At 38.0% G+C, this 25,515-nt stretch overlaps 1 protein-coding gene across 6 annotated transcripts in view; it reads right to left on the reverse strand.

The window, feature by feature from the left end:
- Positions 1-295: 295 nt before the first annotated feature.
- LOC123517165 (fat-like cadherin-related tumor suppressor homolog) overlaps positions 296-25,515 on the reverse strand; it is a gene marked incomplete at its 5' end in the record, with an annotated part of 296,558 nt that continues 271,338 nt past the window's right edge. For 2 of the 6 annotated variants that reach the window (XM_045277149.1, XM_045277148.1), the window contains 4 exon segments: positions 11,024-14,346; positions 15,710-15,865; positions 16,247-16,270; positions 16,848-17,075. In XM_045277149.1, the coding sequence (XP_045133084.1) occupies positions 13,835-14,346; positions 15,710-15,865; positions 16,247-16,270; positions 16,848-17,075 (920 nt within the window). 6 annotated transcript variants of the gene reach the window in all.

Genomic DNA, 25,515 nt, shown 5'->3' on the forward strand with positions numbered 1-25,515 from the left:
CTCCAAGCACATTGTTTAGCGTGTGGTTAGTTAGACGCATGGTACAATGATCAAAAAGTTATTGTACCATGGTTAGACGACTCTCTGAGCAAGGAGGCACGTCCACTCTCTACGGAGCGTGTGTGCGTGTGTGTGTATGTGTGTAGATATATATATATATATATATATATATACACTACAACTAGGGAAACACACACACACACACACACACACACACACACATATATATATATATATATATATATATATATATATATATATATATATATATATATATATATACAACTAGGTAAATACACACACACACACACACACACACACACACCTAAGAGTAACCAAGGTGGGAAAGGAGCTGGTAATGTTTGTCCCGTCTCCATATAGTCATGTTAACTGTTGATTAGCAAAATAATGTCCAGGAAGGTAAATATAAACTGTAGCCTGCGTTTGAGCCATCAGCTGGTTTGTTTACACTGCGCAACATGGCAACTCGAAAGATGAATCAGACTTCACAGGGTTTCAAGGAATAATGGAAAAGAGCGCTTATGTGAAGAAAATTCTGGAGTTAGAAGGTAAAATTGAAAAACTGTTTGAAAAGTATGAGGGCCTGGAAACGAGTTATGACAATGTAAAGAGACTGTGCCGATATGAAGAAGGAAAATGCAGCACTGAAAGAGGAAGTTAAGCTAATTAAAGTGAATTGCGAAAAATGTGGAGAATCTCTAGGAAAAGTGATGGAGAAGCAGGCTGAATGGAAAAAAGTCAGGAAGTGGAAAGAAAGGAGGTAAATTACAAAGTTGCAAGTCTGGAAAAGGAAATCAAAGAGTCAGGGAGAAAACTTTGGGCCTTGCTGAAATTATAGATCAACAGATCATAGAAGAGAAGATAGCTGAGAAAGTGGTGAAGGTTATTAAGTCAAATGAGACATTGGTGAGGAAACTGTAGACAAAAGAGATGTGTGGTGATATTTGGTGTGGAGGAGGATAAGACACCGAGTAAAATGGAGAGAGAAAAACATAAAAAGGTGATAAATAATATCATTAATGTGGTGCAGGAGGAGGAAAAGACCTAGTACAAGAAATAGAGGACTTCCATAGAATTGGAAAGTTCACAAGAGAAGGTATGAGGCCAATAAGAATCAAACTTAAGTCACAAAAGGATGTAGATGAATTGGTGGAGAAGTCATGGAGGCTAGCCCAGCAGGAAACAACAAGGAAGATTTGGTTGAGAAGAGATCTCGGTGAAAAGGAAAGAGAAATGTTAAATGAGTTGAGAAAGGAGGCTTTGAAAAAAATGAAGAGAGGACAGAAGAAGAGAAGAAAGAGTTTTCTGGAGAATCTTGGATATGAGACTGAGGAAGTGGTTCATAACCCAGAAAAGTACAGCAAGAAAGGACTAAAGAAACTTACATATGAGCGAAATGTAATGTATTCCAACATAAATGGAGTGATATCGGGATTTTAGAACTCAACGATTACTTGAGGGACAAGAACCCAGATATTGTGGGTCTTACTGAAACAAAACTGAGAGAGGAGAAGACCTGATGATGGTTGGAGAAGGGAAATATAACGTTTGGAAAAGAAATAGAGTAGGTAAGATGGGAGGAGGAGTGATGTTGCTGGTTAAAAAGATATAAAGGTGGATCAAGTGAAAAAGGTATGGGAAAGGCAGAAGTGCTAAAGATCAGAGCAGAAACTAATGAAGGAAAAAGAGGCACTACATAGTGGTGTACGTACCACCTAAGACAAATGCATGGTCAGTACAGGAATATGAAGAAATGATAAGTGATACAGGAACATGTCTGGAAGAAATGTTGGGTGGCTGTGAACGAACTATAATGATGGGAGATTTTAATTGTAAAGAGGTGTGTTGGGAGGACTGGTCAATGGAAGGATCAGAGACAACATGGGAAATACACTATTGACACTGGCAATGGAAAATGTGTTAACTCAGTGGGTCAAAGAAGATACTAGGTTTGGAGGAGAGGAGCATCGTCAAGACTGGACTTGGTCTTTAGTACAGAGCCAATGGTCATTGAGGAGATGAGGGTGGAGTGCCCTTTAGCAAAGAGTGATCATGCAGTTTTGGAGTTCAAGGTGATAGACGAAGAGAAATCTAGAAGAAATGAAGAATATAAAGTGGGAAGATGGAATTATGCCAAGACAGATTTTGGAAACCTAAAGAAATTCTTTCAAGAGACAAATTGGATGAAATTCAAGAGTGCTAAGGAGCAAATGAAAAGTGGAAGGAATTTATAAAAATATACAAAGAAGGTGAGAAAAATTTGTACCAATAAGACAACATAGAGAAGTTGGAAAGCAGGACTGGTTTAACGATAGATGTGAAAAGGCTAGAACAAGAAAAGAGGATGCATGGAAGAGGTGGAGAAGGAAAAGACGGATTAAGCAGTGGGAAAGTTACAAAAGAGCAAGAAATGAATATGTGTTGATTAGAAGAGAAGAAAGAAAGAAACAAGAAAAGGATATAATTGATAAATGTAAAGACCAACCAAGGCTTTTTACAGACATGTGAACAACAACATCAAAAATAGAGAAAGTATTGAAAGTTTAGAAGTAAATGGAGTATGCAGTGAAGATCCCAGGAAATGGCAGAGGCTATGAATGGATGCTTTCGGAAGGTATTCACAAAGGAGACTGCTTTTGACAAACCACTGGTAATGGAACAGAAAGGGATTATGAAGGAGTTTCAAGTAACTGTGGAGGAGATCAAGAACATGATGGGGAGTTTAGAAGTGAGAAAAGCTGTGGGACCTGATGGGGTATCAGGATGGATTTTAAGAGAATGCAGGGAGCAATTGGCAGAAAAAGTTTGTGAAGTAATTGATGCCTCATTAAGGGAAGGTGTAGTGCCCCAAGACTGGAAAAGAGCTAACATTGTCCCAATCTATAAATCAGGTAACAAGAGACCCATTGAACTATAGACCAGTGTCACTTACAAGTGTGGTAGCTAAGATGTGTGAGAGGGTGGTGAAGACTAGATGGACAGACTTCTTGGAGAAAAATGACATACTTTGTGAGTGTCAATTTGGTTTTAGGAAAGGGCGTTCATGCACGACAAACCTGATATGTTACTATTCGAGGGTGATAGATGTAATACAGGAAAGAGATGGTTGGGCTGATGGAATATATCTGGATTTAAAAAAGGCCTTTGATAAGGTACCACACCAGAGACTGATCTGGAAACTTGAAATGGTAGGAGGAGTGCATGGCAGTTTACTAAAATGGATGGAAGACTTTTGGTAGGAAGAGAAATGAGAACAATAATTAAGGACAGACCATCAGAATGGGGATTGGTGGAGAGTGGAGTTCCACAGGGATCAGTGTTGGCACCAGTAATGTTCGCAGTCTACATAAATGACATGGTGGATGGGGTGTCCAGTTATGTGAGCCTATTTGCAGACGATGCAAAATTGTTACGAAAAGTGAGATGTGACAAAGATTGCGAACTACTCCAGGAAGACTTGGACAGAATATGGAAATGGAGCTGTACATGGCAAATGGAGTTCAACACGACAAAATGCAAGAAAATAGAGTTTGGCAAGAGTGAAAGAAGAATCAGGAGTATGTACAAGATAGGAAATGAAGACATAAAACCAGTCATGAAGAAAAAGACCTTGGGGTGACAATTACCAATGACCTATCGCCAGAGAGACATATAAACAAAATAATTGGAGAAGTATTGAACTTATTGAGGAACATAAGAGTGGCGTTCGTATATCTAGATGAAGAAATGATGAAGAAAATAATTACTGCAATGATAAGACCGAGGCTTGAATATGCAACAATACAGTGGGCTCGAACTTAAAGAAACACATAAGGAAACTAGAGAAAGTACAGAGGGCTGCAACGAAAATGGTGCCTGACTTAAGAGATTTGACTTATGAAGACAGACAAGGAATATTCATGATTTTAAGAAAAAGCTGGACATTAATAGATATGGAGCGGGACAACACGAGCATAGCTCTTTTCCCGTATGTTACAATTAGGTAAATACAATAGGTAAATACACACACACACACACACACACACACACACACACACACACACATATATATATATATATATATATATATATATATATATATATATATATATATATATAAATTGTTCTGACAGGATTCTTAGCAGCTGGATCTTGGTTGCCCACGAGGAGTGGAGGTGCTTTATTTTGACCCTAGGCATGGTTACAACATATGCCTAGATTGTTACAACAATACAAAAACAATGAATCCTAAAAAGGGGGCCGAAGCCCAACACATGACACAGCTAAGAAAGTAAATTGAAGAAGCCTACCTAAGCAGAGCAGCTTGAACACTCGGTTGCTAAAAACTGTTGCAATGTCCCTGCATCGCACCTAGCCCTAGCCAAGTTTTTGGCCGACCTGGTTGGTGGGCTTAAAGCAGCCCTCTAAGGGCCCCCTTTGAGCAAGCCGCAGGGTTCACCTTCACCCACTGGGGGACGCTAAGGTCAAAAAGGAAGTACAGGCAACCCTCACTTAATGAAGGTTCACACAACGAAATTTCCCTACAACGAAGGTTTCATTTTACTACCATCTGCTCGTTTAATGAACACCAAAACTCGCTTTAACGAAGTTTTATCCAGGTAATTTTTTCCAAGTGTGAAAGTCCCGCTGTATCATGTAAGCCGACAGGCTTTTGAATACACCAGCGCCTCTTGTGGACAACACGCGCACCACTCACTCCCCTAGTTCAAAACAATAACAGCGTCAGCAGCAGCTCGTCTTCTCTCGCTCAGCTTACCACCAAAACGCCCTGCAATGTCGCCTAGCAATACTAAGAAGACCAGGAAGTCTCTTACTCTTGAAGTGGAGCTGGATATTATTCACAGAGAGAAAGGCAAGAAAACTAAAAGCATTGCTCGCCACCATCTTGACTCCATCTACTGTCTCTATTTTCAAGTCAGTAGACTATTAAGAAGGCTGGTGAGACCGTATCTTCCTTGCAAGCTAAAAGAATCAGCTGAACTCGTGACTCTACAATGGATAAAATGGAAAGACTTGTGGAAATGTGGCACATAAGTTTTGTATGCGATACAATGATACGCCTTTTGTTTACATTCCACAGGTTGCCGGTTAGTGTCTTTCCTGTTTCACTCTCCCTCCCTTCATGAATTTAAGATCATCAACATTATAAAGTTATGTACATACATACATTAGTGTACATTATAATGACTTAAATTAAACTGCCTAAATGTTTAACTTCATAATTTCTACTTTCATTAAACCTTTCACTGTAGTATGATGCACTCTCGCTTTGTTTACTCTCAATGAAAGTTCAAGTCAGGGGTTAAACTTGTTATAATCGGTTCGCTTAACGAAGTTTCGCTTAACAAAGGGTTTTTAAGGAACGTAACCCCCTCGTTAAGCAGGGGTTGCCTGTATAACAAAAGGTAAAAAAGGCACTGCACATGTGTGGGCTCTCTACCAAGAGGGAAAGCTGCTGTACACAAATGCTGGCTACAGCAGTGACTTAAAGCTTGGGAGTGAGAGGTGAAGGCTCCAGAAAAAGAGTAGATATCAAGTCAATCGTAATACAATGATCCGTCCTTACACTGCAAAGGTTCGCTGAGGTCTGGAGTTGAGTTGGAGTTGGAGTTCGAGTTGATCTGATTTATTGGTCACAAATACCCCTATTTATATTATAAACTTCACCTGGATCAAGTGCATGCATCAGTGACTAATCTATGTACAGCATGGCCCTTGCCATGTGCTCCGTTATCTGATCCCAGGTTGGCCGCGCTACTTCCACGTCCGCATGCTTCCAGATCACGCGCCAATCACTGTCCAGCGTGGCTCCCGACCTGGGCCTTGTGATCGTGTTTATGGTTCTCAGCCACCACAATACTCCCTCCCTCAGCGAAAAGGTCCCGTCAAAGGTAACAGGGGGTGGCCCGCCTTGGAGAGCCATACAGGAGGGGGATCATCGTCTTGAAGGTACGCTGGCTTCAGACAGTCAATGGAGATTCAGTCGCTGCTGCCCTTAATACACAATAAGAAAGCCTTTTTCTTTCTCGTGATGACCTCGTAGGGACCAGAATAGGGAGGGGTGAGGGGTGGTGTGTGCGCATTGCTGTGAAGAAAGACATGTTTAGTTTTAAATAAATCTCTAGATACATACTGGTGGTCAGGGGACTTGTAGGTCTGCTTACATGGAGCGAATTGCCCAATGATACCTCTGAGGTGGCTGATATCAGTGGTTGTAGGGGCGTCAGGGAAGAATTTGCCAGGCACGACAAGGGGATCACCAAACACCATCTCAGCAGCGGAAACGTTGAGGCCCTCTTTTGGAGCAGTCCGAAGACCAAGGAGGACTGTGGACCAAGGTAACTGTGTAAACTATGTAGAGTTGGTGCAACGTGACACCAGGGCTGCTTTGAGGATTCTATGGAGATGTTTCACCATGCTGTTGACTTCAGGGTTGTAGGCCGTCGTATGGTGGACCGAGGTGCCCATCAGCTGCCCTGAGGACATCCATAACTGCGACGTGAAGGTAGTGCCACGGTCAGACGTAATATGCTTCAGGACGCCGAACCTGGAGATCCACCCAGAAAGCAGGGTAGCAGTGCAGGACGCCGAGGTGGCATCAACCATGGGGATGGCCTCAGGCCACCTAGTTGAGCACGATGAACAGATAACGATGCCCAGATGATGGTGGAAGAGGACCTACGACGTCCATGTGGATGTAGGTGAAACGCCTCTGTGGTTGGTGAAAAGAACCAGTGCCTGACTCTGTGTGACGATGAACTTTGGATTTCTGGCAGGAAGTGCAGGATCAAACCCAATTCCCGACATCGTGGGAGATACCGTGCCATACAAATTTCTGCATCAACAGTCATGTAGTCACTCGCCGTGAAGGGTGTGACAGACCATGGCCACCCAGTACTGATGTTACAGAGGATGGTCAGGTCGGAACCGGCAAGGGGCACATCCTCCCACTGCAGGGCTGTGAGTGATGTTCTCACTGCTGCTGTCTCAGGGTCTTGTAGCTTTTCTGTGGCAAGATGAGCATAGTTGAGGCCCAGTTGAACTGCATCTATTGCAATTCTGGAGAGGGCATGAACCACAGGGTTCTTCTTGACTGGCAGGTGCCGGAAGGTGCTGTTGAACTCTGCTATGGCTGAGAGGTGACGGCGCTTGCGGGGGGACCAGGCATCCGACTGCCTAATAAAGGCATGTAATAGAGGCATGTGTGGTGGCATTGCTCACTCTTTTGAGGCGAGATTGCACCTCTGCTCGACGAAACCAGGTAGGGGCGTCGATCACAGAGAAAGGCGGGAGATGGACCTGTGTGACTGTCGTTGATAGAGCTCTGCTGGGAGCGGAAGGTGTAGAGTGACTGGCAGGAGGTGCACCGGGAGTGGAAGGTGGAGAGTGACTGGTGGGCATCTTCATGGCTTCGAAAAGCTGTCACTCCAGGGTCACCAATGTAGCGAGTGGTCGCTACAAGCGTTCAGGTCCAGCAAGGAGAGAAAAATAAACATGATGATGGCTCAGAGTGATCTGATTTATTGGTTACGAATACCCCTATTTATAAAATTTGCCTGGATCAATTGCATATATCAGTGACCAATTAGCGTACAGCATGGCCCTTGCCATGCGCTCCGTGATCTGATCCCGGATTGGCCGCGCTACTTCCATGTCCTCATGCTTCCAGATCATGCGACGGCAGGAAGCGCCAATCACCATCCAGCTTGCTCCCGACCTGGGCCTCGTGATTGTGTTTGTGGCAAAAGGCCACCACAATACCATGTGTTTGCTCTCTTTAACTCTGTATATGTATTCACCTAGTTTACCTACTCGTGTTTTACAAGAAAAGAGCTATGGTCATGCTCTCTTCTCTCCATATCTATAGTTGTCCAGTTTAGCCTTAAAGTCACAAACATTTCCTGCTTATTAAACCACAGTTTCATCCAAATTGTTCCATATTTCTATGCTTTTGTTTAGAAAACTATTTCTTAATGTCTCTTTTACATGGGGTAATTTTCAATTTCATGCCGTGTTCCCTTGTATTTCTTGAGTCCTACACCAATAAGTCTTCTTTAGCAACTGTGTCCATCCCCTTCCATGCCCTGTATATAGCAATTAGGTCTCCCTTTTCTCTCCTCTGTTGCAATGTTGGAAGTCTTAATATCTTCAATCTGTCCTCATATGTTAGTTCTCTCAAACTTGGAACTATTTAGGTTGCAGCTCTTTGAATCCTTTTTATCTTTCTTATTATGTGGTGACCATATAAGTGCAGCATATTCTGATTTAGGTCGAATCATGTATTATATTATTTTTTTATCATCTCTTCATCTATGTATGTAAATGCCCATTTATTTTTCCTTAGTAACTCTTATGTTTCCCCAACTATATTGTTTATGTGTTTTTCTGGTGATAAATTGTCATTTATTGTAATACCCAGGCCTTTTCTTCTTTTCTTTTTTAAATTTATATTCCTCCCATGGTGTAAAATCTTCTCTATTTTCTTTTACTTTTCCCTTTGCACTTTTTCTGAATGAAATTCCATTTTCCATTTCTTGCTCCACTAACTCATTCAAGTCTTTCTGTAGCATTTCACAATCCATGTAATTTTCCATTTGTTTTGGTAACTTTGCTTCATCTGCAAATAAGCTTATGTAACTGTCCACTATGTCTATCATATCCTTAATATACACTATGAACATTACGGGGGCCAGGACTGTTCCCTGTGGAACATCATTTTCATTCTTGATCCTTTATCACTGTTCTCATATTTCTATTTTTAAGAAGTCTGTTATCCAATCCAATACTTTTCCTTATAAACCACCTATGTTTTTAATTTTGCAAAGCAATCTCTGATGTGGTACTTTATCAAAAGCCTTTCTTTGATCCAAACAGACACAGTCTGCCCATCCTGAATTATATCTATTGTTCTGCTGTAGAAACTCAATAAGTTTGCAACACAAGATCTTCCACTTTTGAAACCAAATTGTTGTTCAGTTAATGTATGTGACTCTTCTAGCTGTTGCATCCATCTGTCTTTGACTATTTTATTTATTTATTTATTTTTTTTTTTAACCATGCAGTGATTTTTCATTGCTACCTCCCTTGAAAATTGGTACAATATTGGCCCTTTTCCAGTTTAGAGGTCCTTTTCCTTCCTTACAATGATGTTATGTAATACTTCTGGCAGCTGGTCACTACATTCCTTTAGTATCCGATTTGAGACTCCATCTGGACCTTGAGCCTTATTCACATCCAACATTTTCATAATCTTCTTGATTTCTTTGATTTCCACATGGATCTTCCTCATTTCTTTGTCCTTGTGCCCTGTTTTTGCTCCTTCAAACTTATTTTTCTTTGGTGAATACTGATTGAAAGCACCTATATATTATTTCTGCCAGTGATCTTGTATCCTTGTATGTGACATTATCAACTTTTAATCCATCGTTTTTTTTTTTTTTTTTTTTTTTCCGGTAACATATCTATAAAAGTTTTGGCTCATTTTTGCATTTGTCAGCTATGTCTTTCCCATAGTTCCTTTGTTCCTCTCTTAGGGTTTGACCTATTCATTTCTTACTACCTTAAATTTTTTCCAGCTATTATGTCCTCCTCTTTTTCTCCATCTATTCCATGCTGTCTCTTTTTCACTTTACTAATTTACGTCTTGTGTTAGACCAGTCTCTTTTGTAAACAATAAGTCCAGCCTTAATGCCTCCTCATGTTCTCCAATCTTTTCCTTCCACTCTAGAACCATCTCTGTTGCTGTCCTCTGTATTCTTTCCCATTTCTTTATATTTCTTTTTATGTAGAGACCATATGACTGCAGCATACTCCTATTTAGGATGTATTACAGATGTATTTTTTTCTTTATTATATCCATATAGGTAAAAAACACTCTAATGATACTTAACATTCTATATGTGGAGTCAAAAACCTCACGTGGGTATATGGTTCTTCGTTGACTGCATTTCCTGAATAATCACTCCCAAATCTGCTTTTTCATTACTCTTCATTATCATATCTTCATCTATTTAATAGTTTTCCATGTAGGCCTCCTTGTACTGTTTCCCATCTCCATCACATGGCATTTCTTATGATCAAATTTAAGTTTCTACTTATACACACCAAGCATCAGTTTTATTCAAATCTCTTTGTAACTCCTTGCAACCCTTTTGGTTCTTTATTCCTTGTAGCGATTTTGCATCATCAGCAAACATTAATATCGTAACTTATTTAATCCTCTTTGCTTATCATTTCTACATCTCTGAAATATAATAGGTGCCAATAAAGATCCTTGTTGTACTCCATTTGAAAGCTAGCTCCAGTTTCAAATTTTATCTCTGATTATAGTTCCCATTTGTTTGTCTTCCAAAAAAATTTTGCATTCAATATAATATTTTGCTTTTTGTACATTTGTACAAATTTAAACACACACATTATATTTATCTCATGGTGCTTCATATTTTGTCTACACATCCTTGTTTTCCATTAACTTATCCAACTTTATACTTCCATATTTTTTCTAAGTTATTCAAAACTTGTCTTTGCATAATTTAGTTTGCCATTTCTAAGTTGTTCTTTTTGCTTTTATCATTTGAATTTTATAATGTTGATGTTTTCCTACAGATACTTCATATTTAATGTGGGTTTTAGCTTCTTGGTAAACACCTAATTGAGGGCTGTTCTACCTGTTGGTCTAAAGTATTCACTGCTGCTAATTACTTTATTTCTTCACTCCAAAACTCTGCATCTTACCCTTCCTCCAACTCCTCCCAATTTTCTTTCTCGCAGTTAAAGTCACCTTATAAGCAACAGTTTGTTTTGCTGAGCAATTACATGTTTTTTGCATCTTTGTATGCTTATTCGTCATCTATGCATTTGTTTTAAATGGTATATATGTGACAATAATTTTTTTTTTTTTTTTTTGTCTTTAACTACAATGTCCAAAACTTCTATCACTCCATCTGGGAGTATGTGTATATATGTAAGAACACCACTTAAGGAAATAGGAGGGAAAAATTACTGCTTTCCAAGAACTTTATTTACACATTATTATTTAAAAAAATACACTTTCATTCACTCTAGTTTCCTTGCAATAAGCCAATCAAATATGGACTTGAGAGAGAGAGAGAGAGAGAGAGAGAGAGAGAGAGAGAGAGAGAGAGAGAGAGAGAGAGAGAGAGAGAGAGAGAGAGAGAGAGAGAGAGAGAGAGAGAGAAATTTTATTCATGCAGTTCAAGATATTTATTCTATATTAACCTGTAAGATGACAGAAAATTTCAACAATAATACCATGGAACTGAACCAAATAGAAGCCAGCTCCAGTGCAAGGGTTGATAAATGCCCTCTGTCATCTTTTTTCACCACTTAAGTCCATAAGTTATGTTGACTTTTCAAGGATTTTGGCGTGTCACAGAAAGTGGCACATGTAAACATGAGTTGTCTTACATTAATATGTAATAGTTTCTTGTGTAGGCACTTGTTATACTCTGTACGAATAATGACTAGTTCACAGGAAACAAAGCAGTGTTGGGAGAACTGTCTCTTCCATTAGCACAAGTGCTTGTCTTCCTCACAGTCGCACAATGACCATGTCTTTTACGTATATCGCTGCAGCGCTCTTTACTGTAATTAATTCATTTAAGGTGCTATTATTTGGGGCCAATGTACACATCAGAGAAAATATAACAATATTCTTGATAAAAAACATTTCATGTACATGTACATCCATAATTACTGAGTAGGTATAATGCATAAAATACTCTAGTATATATTCTGAAGTGTCCATCTTACTTGTTCATATACCACACAACAACAACTTAAGTATTTCTCAAAAGTCTGCTATCAAACATTGTCTACCTTGGACTCCAACTGAATAAAACCTAGAATCATAGGACAATTTTTGTCCTTTTGTGCATCCACACAAACCTTCTTGCTTACAGGGAGGAATCGCTCATTACTTTATATTTATACTCTTAACAGTGAAATTAGAAAATGCTTTCATAAACATGATATATATATATATATATATATATATATATATATATATATATATATATATATATATATATATATATATATATATATATATATATATTATTCCTGAGACAAAAATGAGTGAGTTTCTGTAAGTTTGAAATAATTTAGTGAAAGAATCTTCTAATACATGTACAGAAAGATAGCATAATATCAACACAATAATATGCAATGTTATGTTATCAACCAAGTTGGTTATTTGATTTGTTCAGTTTCTTTTTGTTAGGAATTTGTGTTGTGCATTGAGTAAATCAAGATAGTATAGGACTATGTTGGCTAACTACTTCATTCCCTTCAGTAGTTGAGTGAAGGTCAGTATGAACCCTGTCAAAACACATGTATGTACATACTTGAAATAAATACAACCACTCTATGGCTACCAAATAAGGAAGTAGATAATAGTAAGCTGCCAAATTATGTTAATAAAGCAAAATGATCATTCATATTCATGCAATAAACATCTGCACAAACTAATAACACAACTTTACTTCCATATTCCATGAGATGAGTTCTTTCCTTGCTGACTTATCACATCAGCCATTTTTCTTAGTTAATAGAGGCATTGGCTAATGATAAAATCAAATTTTTGATTTCAAAGAGTCCAAGTAATGTGTATGTATATATGGTACTCAGCATGAAGAAAAACATGCATGCTTAGCTAAAAACCTTCCAGGAAGAACTGGGAGTGTTGCTGTTTGGTAAACCAGTAAAGAGCATCAAGTTTGGTAGATCCTACATAAAACTTTATTAACTCCAGCACCAAAATATCTATAACCTACAGGGGTGGCAATCACACAAGTGATTTCCATAGAGATAAGACCTGATTTGATGGCTACATGATGGAGTATTGCAAAACCAGTCTACACTAAATAGGCAAAACAAACTATGAAGAACTGTAATGCACTTAGAGCATCATTAATTGACTAATCAATTAATTAGTAATAAAACTGGAGCTATAGACAGTACACAATTTGTAATGGGTGGTGGGCTATAATGTATAATCACAAAACATCTTAAAATAAACTCAACACACAGCAATGCACCAATCTTTATAATTTGAGTTAAGCTGTAAATCATGATCGAAGTTGTGCCATATATTGAATTAAACCATTTTTTTCATCTATTATTATCTTTCATCTTTGACCCAGGAATTCATATACATACAGGCATACAACATAAGCATGTGCGCATGCACGCACGCACGCACACACACACACACACACACACACACACACACACACACACACACACACACACACAGTCTTATATAATACAATAATACAAGCGTAGTATATCAAAGTAGATATGAAACTTTATAATCTTAATTTCTCTCACAGTAAAATACAAAATTACCACGTATATACTCTACAACCCGACACTAGACCACAAGGCACCAAAATAATTATCTTCAATTGAAACATCTTCTGCAGAAAACTGTTAATTTTCAGTATCATGTATTCATGAGTGATCATATTCCCTTGTTGGAATCACTGTAGAGATGTAATATGACCTAATAGGAATTAGGTTGTATGTTTTAAACTGATGGGAAGAAGGCTAACTGACAGGCTGCTGCAGAGTGTCTTGTATGTAAAATATACAATTTATATATATATATATATATATATATATATATATATATATATATATATATATATATATATATATATATATATATATATATATATATATATATATATATATAGTTTTCTTGCAAGAAATTGCCTATGCAAATGAGTGGGAGGTGACTTTATAAAAGGGTTAATTTATCCTTGCATGAGGCATCTGTAATATTATGAAATTACAAAAAAACTTCTGACGGAGAAGTCTGAACAAGTGTGGCAGTTTGTTGGTTGCTGGTTCTGTCCACTGATTCATAGTCCGAGTCTTGAAGTTCAGACATTGAGTCATCTACACCTTCCTCTTCAAGAGCAGATAAAAATGATAAATCTGACACACGACTGTAATCTCGGCGATGGAAAGGGCGACGACTCCTGGGACTGCCAAGTTTGTTGACACCATCAGCAGCAGAAGGCACATTAGATATCTTCAAAGGCGATTCAGTGCAATCGTCCTCCAAGGCAGAGACAATGTTGTATTTTGCCATATGATCAGCTACCACGTCTTGAGAAGATCCAATAGATATATTATTGGCCAAGAGTATTTCTTCAAAGCTACATGGATCATTATCATTGCCATCATCATCATCATCATTACCTTCTGGTGCTTCTTGGGGATCTCTGGCATCCACATATAGTAAAGGTGTGGCAGCAGCATCTCTCTGGACTGGCATGTATGAGCTATGACTAGATCCTGTCAACACAAAAAAAGCAGTATCATTATAATGTTCAAGAAGCAATAGTCAACAAAACATAATGATACTAATAATAAGTTATGAGCATCATTATTTTCTTTATAAGTAATAATTGTAGTAGCCCTTAATTTTCATCTCTTAGCTAATAAACCTTGATATGAAATTTATTTTTTAAATACTAGATCAGCGGTTCTTAAGCTAGGGTGCGTGAGCCCTTGGGGAAAGCAGGAATTTCTCTACTTATCTAATCATATTTGTCCATTCTCTTAATGTGAGCAAGATCATGTAATAGAAAGTTTATGAGAAATGCAAAAGTATCACCTTTTTCTTTAAATCTGGGAGAGAATTGTATTCAAAGATGCAAGGGGGGTGTCAGGGAACAAGAAGATTATTTTTCATACAATTTTTATAACACTAAAAAAACTTCATATTATTTATTGATCAGTATTTATTATACTCTCCTACATACACTGCTTATTGCAATTTAACTATAAAAATCAATTTCTATAAATTGTAAGATCAAAATTTGATAGTATAATATACTATTATGATCTAGTCATAATATATTATGTGAAAACTGTTGTATGACCCACCGGAGGGATGCATCATAACAGTGGATAGTAATTGATAACCCACCAGTGCGTCATATTGCAAGTAATGTGTTAACCTCTCCATCAAGAATAAACACGAGTGATTTTGAAGACGTTGGTTGATGAAAGGGTAAATGATGTTACTATTTACTAGAATAACAGTATGGTTAGCTATTTTGTTTGCTATCTTCAGCAATTGTATGTTGTCTCTACAATCATACTACTTTAAAATTATGAAGACAGGTAATAGCTTAAATGCTTTGCATCCACCACATGAAGATATCCCTTCTCCAACACTATCTCCTTCCAAGAAAACTTCTGAGCTGATTATAATTCTAGGATAATATTATGATTTAAAAATTTAATAACTGTTACCAATATTACTATTGCTATCACTATTGATACTACCATTATTACTAGTACTATTATTATAATAATAATTATTATTATTATCATTATTATTATTATTATTATTATCATCATTATTATTATTACTATTATTATTATCATTATCATCATTATTAAAATAAAACTTCCATAAGTTCTTATTAGTTTTATTATTATTATTATTATCATTACTATTATTATTATTGTTACTATTATCATAATAATTATTAAAGTAAAATTACCATAAGTTCTTATTAGTTATGACTGATTTTTTTTTAGTTTTATGCCCTTTTAAAATATTCCATGGAACCTTAGTACATTTCTTTAATTGGAAAAATCCTACAAGAACATGCATACAAAACAAAGAGGGTGAGGGGAAACTCACGTGGTAGAAGTGGCTCGCCCTCTATTACATCATCAGTGGGAACCAAGCTGGTGCCTTCAGCTAACATCAACAGGTCAGGTGGTGCAGCTGTGGCCCCATCCCCACAGCCAACCAAGGTGCGGGAACCTCGCATATCATAATCATCCCAGTGGTAACCTATGAACCCGGGAAGAAACCTATTATAAGAAATTTCTCCCAGTAGACCACAAATAGTTTAAATGGAGAAAACATAACATTGCTTAAACTTATGTCAGTGAATTCAAAACGTGCTATAAACAACTTCAAAGTGACAGACCCATATCCATGCTGCAAGATCTCTTTCCACATGCAAACTAAAACTGTAATAATAATCCAATTTGTCAACATGCACAAAATTTCCATATGATTATAGTACACACACTACAGTTTTTTTTTTATCTAAAATATCTACAAGTCTGGAAGACTAACTTTTCACAAACTCTGTATAACAAACTGGAACACAAACTGAATTCTGAAGGGAAAAATACATATTACCAAGTAAAAGCGAATGGTAGGTACCTTTTTTCTTTGGCTGAGTCGGCGCTGTGTGCAAAAGAAACAGAGGATAAGTAGTCATGTCCTGAGTAATAATATATACAGTATGATTTCTGTCTTCTGAAAACATGTTAAACTTGCTTTAAAAATTACAAGTTAAGGTCAATTAACATAAAAAAAACACAAACTTATGTAAAATTTTGTCACCTGTATTACTGATACACTATTGTGTTTAAAGCCTCAATTTTCTCTCCAACTCATAGTATGCTGAGATAGCTGAGTGCAATGATTTTCATATCATGATTATGTTATCCACATATCATTGTTAACACCAAAGTTTTATTCCAAGTGAATAACATGCAAAAAAAAAAAAAAAAAAAAAAATCATTACAATGCTATGTATGTAAATTCCACACAGTCATTACTTTCATTCCTAAGGTTAGTAAGTATGAGTATACTGAAGACCACCCATAGCTAATCCTTAAAACACATGAGGCAACTATGTCTTACTAGATGCGTGACACTCTGTCGGGTGAGTATTGAAAAAAGCGCCTAACCAAGTGGAGAAGCAGTGTCTGTTCATCATCAAGTCTCAGCTTCACACTTGTCTACAAGCCTAACTTACGAAATCCTTTTTTAAAGTTCCTAAAGCCTCCACTATCCCCAGGTGCCCTTGTGTTCGACCCATTAAAGGTGGATGTCGGGATCTGAGGAGTACATGATACTGGTCTGGTGGGGTCACAATCAACAGGGATGACCTCGAGATGACTCAAACCTGTCCGAGTCCGTCGGCCCAGGAGATGGGGACTGGGGAGGGGAGGCACAGCAGGGGGCGATGACCCCCTCCCTCTCTCTGGACCCACCAAAATATAAATATCATTTATTAATATCTTTTGTTCGTTAATTGCTCATTGTATATGACCAGCAAGTGATCCTATGAACATATATTGCAATTCTCCATAATTCATGGAGATTTAGCCAAAACCAATATAATGAAGAAAATTTAATTAAATACTGTACTGTAATTTTATGTACAGTAAATTATTAAATTAAACTACTGGGGTAGAAGATTAATAGAAAGTTTTTATGATGCATCGTTATCATGTAAAGTTGAAGCAAACATGCTATTAGTGCTGTTCGTAATTATCAATGACCCATGCTATGGCACCCCATCGTGCTACCATTATCTGTGCAATAGAGGATGTAGATACGTTCTAATTAACACTGACTCCCTTTTGCATGCGATGGCTAAAAGAATCTTTGTATTATATGGAACAATGTTGCACACACACACATCAAGCTTATGGTGGAATCTTCCTATATATATATATATATATATATATATATATATATATATATATATATATATATATATATATATATATATATATATATATATATATATATATATATATATATACAGGTAACTCTTGATTTACTCGTGTTTAATTTATGCGTTTTTGTTAATACGCGACCGAAAAAATATTAAAAAATATTATCATGAATTAAATTTGTGCGATTGGTTTGCTTATACACGATTTGGCCCAACTGCATTTTCAAAACTGATCACCAGACGCAATTTCAAACTGTGGGCCAGAGAGTTCCGCAGCTGGCCGATAGGTGGGAGCTACGCTGCCATGGAAGCACTCTTCTGCTACACAGTGATGCAAAAAGAATTTTCCAAGAAAAAGTGCCAGACCATCATGCTGCAGTTTTTCAAGAAAACACCAGTGGAAGATGTAGTATCAGAAGAGAATGTGGATGATCTCGTAGAAGCGGAGGAAGTAGATGAATAATGTTTAAAGGGTTGTCAACGAACTGTTGATAAAGCAGCCAGTATTCTGTGGGTGGCTATATTTATACACTCCAGTTGATCGACGGATGCAAGTAAGGATGGAAATGTGGTATGATAACGTCCCATGGAATGCACCCCTACAAGATAAATATACTTTGTAAAAGTAGTTTATCCATTTATATTCTCTTTTGTTATGTTTTATTATGTTTATATACAATGATTATTTATAAATACCTTTTTACCTAAAAAATGTAAAAAAAAATAGGGGTGCTCTTTTTGGGGAGGTTGAAATGGATAAATGGCATTTCAATGCATTTCAACAGGAAAAATTATTTTGAGATACGAACATTTTGGGATATGAGCTCCGGAATAAATTAAAGTCATATCTGAAGTTACCATTATATGTAAATACACTAAGAACTTTTTTTCCTGAATTTGACTTGCTGAAATGTGTGTGCATCTTAAATACCCCTGTGTTCTATATGCTGTCAAATATGCTAAATAAAAATGGTTCAAAATGTATGTTATTATAATTTATGATTAGGTAAGGTTTTTTATACTGTATCATCTCTTGATTTTTATACTGTTATATAGTATGAAAACTGGAAAAAAAAAAAAAAAAAAAAGAGAGAGCACGAGCTTGGAGGGTATAGTGTCAATTTGAATTATTACCATAGGTTCTTCACTTCGGCCATCGTGATTTCAGCTATTGCACAGTGATAGATGCACCAATTACGTGTGATAAAGGAGGGTATAGTGTGTGTGTGTTGTTTATGGGATGAGGAGTTCAAAGTCGTGCTGTCCCGTCTCTATGTCTACTCTTATCTAACTTTTCCTTAAATCCGTGAATTGTTTTTGCTTCAACCATTTCTTTCTCCAGCGCATTCCAGATCCCCACAATTCTTTGTGGAAAACTGTATTTCTTTATGTCCTTTGTACACACACTCATCTTAATTTTTCTCCCATGCTTCCTCCCACTTCTCATATCCCTCACCACTAGATCATCACAGTCCAACTTCTCAAAGCCAGACAGAATCCTATACATAGTGATAAGGTCTCCTCTCTCCCTTCTTTTTTCCCATGTCGGCAGACTCATTTTTTCCAGTCTCTGCTCATAAGACAGATTCACCAAGGTTTGAGGCAGCTTCATCGCAGCCCTCTGCATGCGTTCCTGCTTCCTCTCATCCCTTGCCATTCTTGGAGACCAAAGTACTGCTGCATACTCCAACCTGGGTCTAATCATTGTAACAATCAACTTCTTGATCATCTCTTCATCCATGTAGCAGAATGCAGTTCTTATGTTCCTTACTCACCAGATTTCCTCTTTACATGAACCTCTGACGAGAGCCCCTCCATCACAGTTATTCCCAGATCTCTCTCCTCAGTCTTTATTTCCAATTCCTCATCCCCCATCTTATATCTGTACACTGGTCTCATACTGCTCTTACCAAAATTCATCATTCCACACTTCTTGATATTAAATTCCATTTGCCACTCTGCTCCACTCCCAGATCTAGTCTAAGTCCCTCTGCAATGCCTCACAGTCTTTTTTCTTAGTTATTTTCCTCATTAATTTGGCATCATCTGCAAACAAACTCATATAGCTATTCACTCCTTTCGTCATATAATTTATGTAAACAACAAACAGTAACGGTGCCAAAACTGACCCCTGAGGTACTCCGCTAGTCACTTCCCTCCAAGCTGATTTCCTATCTCTTATTACTGTTCTCATCTCTCTTCCAGTCAGGAAATCACTGATCCATTCCAAAAGCCTACCCCTCAGCCCGCCATGTTCTCTTGCTTTCCAGATCAATCTCTTAAGAGGGACTTTATCAAATGCTTTCTTCAAGTCTAGATAAATTCCATCCACCCATCCTACCCTTTCTTGTACCACATCTATGACCTGAGAGTAGAAGCACAATAAATTTGTTGCACATAGGAGGAGGTAGTAGACACCTACCGAAACAATAACTTACTCCTAGTGAGATCTAATAGCACTAGTTCAGGAGGTGCTGTGAACCTTCCATTAAAGCTAGTTGTGATCTCGTTGAATGTTTCCCTTTGTGTCTCACAACTCAAGGGGGTAGTCACAGCCTACCCTCTAAAGACAGCTCTCCTTCTTCACACAAAACTACATGCACTTACCACACATACACTCTTCACTCCAAATCAAAATTTAAAAGAAAAATGGGACCCGAAATAAACAACGCTCGGAGTCCCCTCCGGGAGGGACCAAAATGTCCCCAGGTCGGACACCCCTCTTGTTGAAGACCACAAATGCCTTGACACCTCCCTCAACTTTTTCTACATTAACTTCTGCAACATTCGTGGTCTTAGATCTAATTTTCAATCTGTGGAACACCACCTCTCCTCTACTAAACCTCTTCTTCTTTTTCTCACAGAAACACAGCTATCTGAGGCAACTGACAGTAGCTCCTTCTCTGTTCCCTTCTACTTTCTCTATTGTTATTTTCATTCCAAAGCTGGATGTTGCGTCTATGTACGCAACGACTTAACTTGCTCTCGTGTCCACGCTCTTGAGTCTTCTGAATTTTCCACCATCTGGCTACGACTTAACAGTCACTCTCAAACTAAATTCATCTGTGCTGTTTATCTCTCCCCTAACTCTTCTGACTATAGTAATTTCTTCGACTACTTAACTTCTAAAGTGGAGCACATTCTGTCCCTCTACCCTTTCGCTGAGATTTCCATTCTTGGAGATTTCAATGTTCACCACCAGCTTTGGCTTTCCTCTCCCTTCACTGACCAACCTGGTGAACTAGCCTTCAACTTTGCTATCCTCCATGACCTAGAGCAACTGGTGCAACACCCTACTTGTATTCCTGACCATCTTGGAAATATGCCCAACATTCTTGATCTCTTCCTCACCTCTAACCCTTCTGCTTATGCTGTCACCCTTTCATCTCCATTGGGCTCCTCCGATCACAATCTCATTTCTGTATCTTGTCCTATTTTTCCAATCCCTCCGCAGGATCCCCAAAAGCGAAGGTGCCTCTGGCGTTTTGCCTCTACCAGTTGGCGGGACCTGAGGAGGTATTATGCTGATTTTCCCTGGAATGATTATTGCTTCCGTGTCAGAGACCCATAACATAACATAACATAACATAAATAATAGGATAACAAAGGGCCACCAGGGCCCATCTAGGTTATCCTGTATCAGTCGCACAGCGACCTCGTCATCAGTACTTAAAGATACACTTACAAGTACACAATACATTATATACTAATTCTAAATATTTGGCCCATTAACAGAGCTAAGTCCTGCAGCGAAATCCTCTACAATTTGTGGTCCCCATACATGGGGACCATGTCTTATTTAACTATAGTAAATTTCTTATAAAAACTATCATGCAGTGCTATACATAATTATAAATCTAATAAATTTAAGTGCTTATCTAATCTGTTTTTAAACATTGTCAAACTAGTGCTATTTACAACCGTCTCTGGCAATGCATTCCAGAAGTCTACCACTCTATGACTAAAGAAATATTTTCTTATATCTAACCTGCAGCCTTGCTTTCTAATCTTCCTGCCATGATTTCTAGTCCTATTTCTCTCCTCTAAAGTAAAGAAAGATCTCACATCTATGTAGTTTGTATCTGAGAACATTTTAAATAACTCTATCATATCCTCTTATACATCTCCTCTCAAATGAAAACATGTTTAATTCCTTTAATCTATCTCTATACTCCAGGCACTTTAATGCTGGTATCATCCTAGTTGCTCTTCTATGAACTGCTTCTAACATGTTGATATCCTGCCTATAGTGGGGTGACCAGGCCTGTATGCAATACTCTAAATGGGGCCTAACATAGGAATTATATAAGCTACGCACCACTTCCTTACTTTTATAACTAACATTTCTATTTATAAAACCCAGGATCCTATTTGCCCTATTTCTTGCTTCTAAACATTGCTTTGAAAATTTCATAGTCCTGTCTATCACTACTCCTAAATCCTTTCCTTCCTCTACTGCCTCTAGCCAACATCCCTCCATCTCATAGTTAAAGTTTGTGTTGTCTTTACCTAAATGCATAACCTGACACTTATCAGAATTAAACTCCATCTGCCACCTGTCTGCCCATGCTATCAGCCTGTCCAGGTCTCGTTGTATTCTGTAATTGTCCTTTTCACCCTGTACTGCACATGCTATCTTAGTATCATCTGCAAACTTTGATACTTTGCTACTAATTCCTATATCTAAATCGTTAATGTACACCAAGAAAAGAAGAGGTCCTAGCACTGATCCTTGGGGTACCCCACTAACCACTTCCTTCCACTCAGACATTGCCCCATTTAATACTACTCTCTGTTTCCTATCAGAAAGCCATTCACTAATCCAATCAACTAACCTACCCCTATCCCATGTAGTCTCAATTTGTACACTAGCCTCCTATGCGGTACCTTATCAAACGCCTTGCTAAAATCTAGATATATAACATCTATGCTATTTCCATCATCTAACTCCTTGGTAATATATTCTAAGATATCGAGCAAATTTGTAAGACAGGACCTCCCTGATCTAAAGCCATGTTGGGTATCTCTAATTAATCTATTCTCATTTAAATGCTCCCAAATACTACCCTTAATGATTTTCTCTAGTATCTTACATACTATACTAGTTAAACTGATCGGTCTATAATTATTCGCATCATCCTTCCTACCTTTTTAAATATTGGAGTAACATTAGCTAACTTCCAGTCCTGAGGTATCTCAGCAAACCTAAGTGATCTTTCAAAGATTAACTTAAGTGCTTCAGAAATACTGTCTACACCCTCCCTAAGTACTCTGGCATGTAGCTCATCAGGACCACTGGCTTTCCTATCGTCTAGTTCAAGAATAAATTTCCTAATAATTCCCGGTTTTATATCAATATTTTCTAAAGCTCTTAAACTACTCGTCGCACTGTTTGTAACAGGATTTCCTATTCTTTCCTAGTAAATACTGAAGAAAATTGTTCATTCAATAATTCTACTATGTCTTCATTTTGATCCACTACTACACCATCTTTTCTGAGTGGTCCAATCCTATCCTTATTTCTTTTATCACTGACCTTGTAATAACTATATAATTTTTGGGATCTTTACTCCCAGCTCTAGCTAGTTTTATCTCTGCCTGCCTTTTACTTTTTTTATAACCTTACTCAAATCATCCCTGACCTGTCTGTACCTAATCAAATCTACATCTTCCCACTTTTCTGCAACTCTCTGTATGCCCTCTTCTTCTCTCTGATCTGGCTACCTATCTCATGAGTCCACCATAATGGCTTCCTGTTTCTCTGCCTTATATCTTTGTAAGGGATACACTGCATCACTATACCCTTTACTACAACCTTAAAAATATCCCACATCTCCTGTGCAGTTTTATTTCCAAAACTATCTTCCCAGTTTACCTCTCCTAATAACTGACGTAACCTACCATAATTGCCTTTCTGATAGTTTGGGACTCTAGTCTTATTCACTATATTATCCCTACTGGAATTAATGATAAATCTAATTATATGATGGTCACTGTTTGCTAAAGTCTCTCCTACCTCAACTTCCTTTAAACAATGCTCAATATTTGTTAGTACTATGTCTAAAACCTTCCTCCCCCTAGTAGGTTTATCTACCATCTGCACTAAATAGTTATCCTGAAAACTTTCCATAAACTTATTTTCACTAGCATCTCCTACCATCCTCTCCCAGTTTACTGACTTAAGATTAAAATCCCTAAGATAATTGTCTGACTAGTACACCCCTATTTATCTCATCTACCATAAGGTTGTCTACATCTGCTGACTGGTTAGGTGGCCTATAAAAGCTCCTACTCTAATAACCTTACTTTTGTTTACTCTAACATCCAGCCATAAGGACTCTACTCTGTTATCTACCTTAATACCATTAACCTGACTGGAAATGAAGGATTTTTACATAAATAACTACTCCTCCGCCTATCCTACCAATTCTCTGGTGTAAATACATAATGTATCCATCTACTTCATATTCTTTCCTATTTTCCTAAACTTTTCCTCATTTACCCATGCCTCTGTGACACATACAACATCTAAGTCCTCCTCAACTATATAACTAGATAACTCGTCCTTCTTGTTCCTAAGACTCCTGGCATTTACATAAAAACATTTAAGTCCTGCTACCTTCCTAGATGCTGTCTCCTTATTTGGAATCCTAATCTTATTCTCTCCTATTTGCACCTGGAAATCTTTCCTAATCTTTTCACTATCTCTGGTTATCCTATCTAATTTATGTCTAGCATCTTTCTTCTGGAATGCATTTGCTACCTCACCCCTTACACTCCATCCCAACTCCCCCCCTCCAGACATCCACTCAGCACATCCACACCCTTCCTACTCAGATGCACACCATCCCTAGCATACAAATCCCTTTGCCCATAGAACCTATCCCATACATCCACAAAGCTGACACCCACATCCTTACACATCCCTTTTACCCGATCATTCATTCATCTCTTTGTGCTAAACGCATAACAGAGGTGTTAGTATCTGGCATGGAGGCGTACATTCCTCATTCTTTTTCTCAACCTAAACCTTCTAAACCTTGGTTTAACTCAGCCTGTTCTCGTGCTATACATGATAGAGAGGTTGCCCACAAAAGGTACTTGAGCCTTCCATCTTCTGAATCTCATGCACTTTATATCTCTGCCCGGAATCATGCCAAGTCTGTTCTTCAACTTGCCAAACACTCTTTCATAAATAGGAAATGTCAAAATCTTTCAAACTCAAACTCTCCTCATGACTTCTGGCATCTAGCCAAAAACATCTCAAATAACTTCACTTCTTCATCTTTCCCTTTTTTATTTCATCCTGATGGCACCACTACCATCTCTTCTGTCTCTAAAGCTGAACTCTTTTCTCAAACTTTTGCTCACAACTCCACCTTAGACGATTCTGGGCTTGTCCCTCCCTCTCCTCCTCCCTCGGACTATTTCATGTCTACAATCAAAATTCTTCGTACTGATGTTTTCCATGCCCTTGCTGGCTTATGGACCTGATGGGGTCCCTCCTATTGCTCTCAAAAACTGTGCTTCTGTGCTTGCACCTTGCCTGGCCAAACTCTTCCAACTTTGTCTATAGACTTGTACCTTTCCTTCCTGCTGGAAGTTCGCCTACATTCAGCCTGTTCCTAAAAAGGGTGACCGTTCTAACCCCTCAAACTACCGTCCTATAGCTTTAATCTCTTGCTTGTCTAAAGTTTTTTAATCTATCCTGAATAGGAAGATTCTCAAACATCTGTCACTTCACAATCTTCTGTCTGATCGCCAGTATGGCTTCCGTCAAGGTCGCTCTACTGGTGATCTTCTGGCTTTTCTTACTGAGTCTTGGTCATCCTCTTTTAGAGATTTTGGTGAAACATTTGCTGTTGCATTAGACATATCAAAAGCTTTTGATAGAATCTGGCATAAAGCATTGATTTCAAAACTGCCCTCCTACGGCTTCTATCCTTCTCTCTGCAACTTT

This window comes from Portunus trituberculatus, chromosome 41 (genome assembly GCF_017591435.1).
Source record: "Portunus trituberculatus isolate SZX2019 chromosome 41, ASM1759143v1, whole genome shotgun sequence".
Classification (NCBI taxonomy): Eukaryota; Metazoa; Arthropoda; class Malacostraca; order Decapoda; family Portunidae; genus Portunus; species Portunus trituberculatus.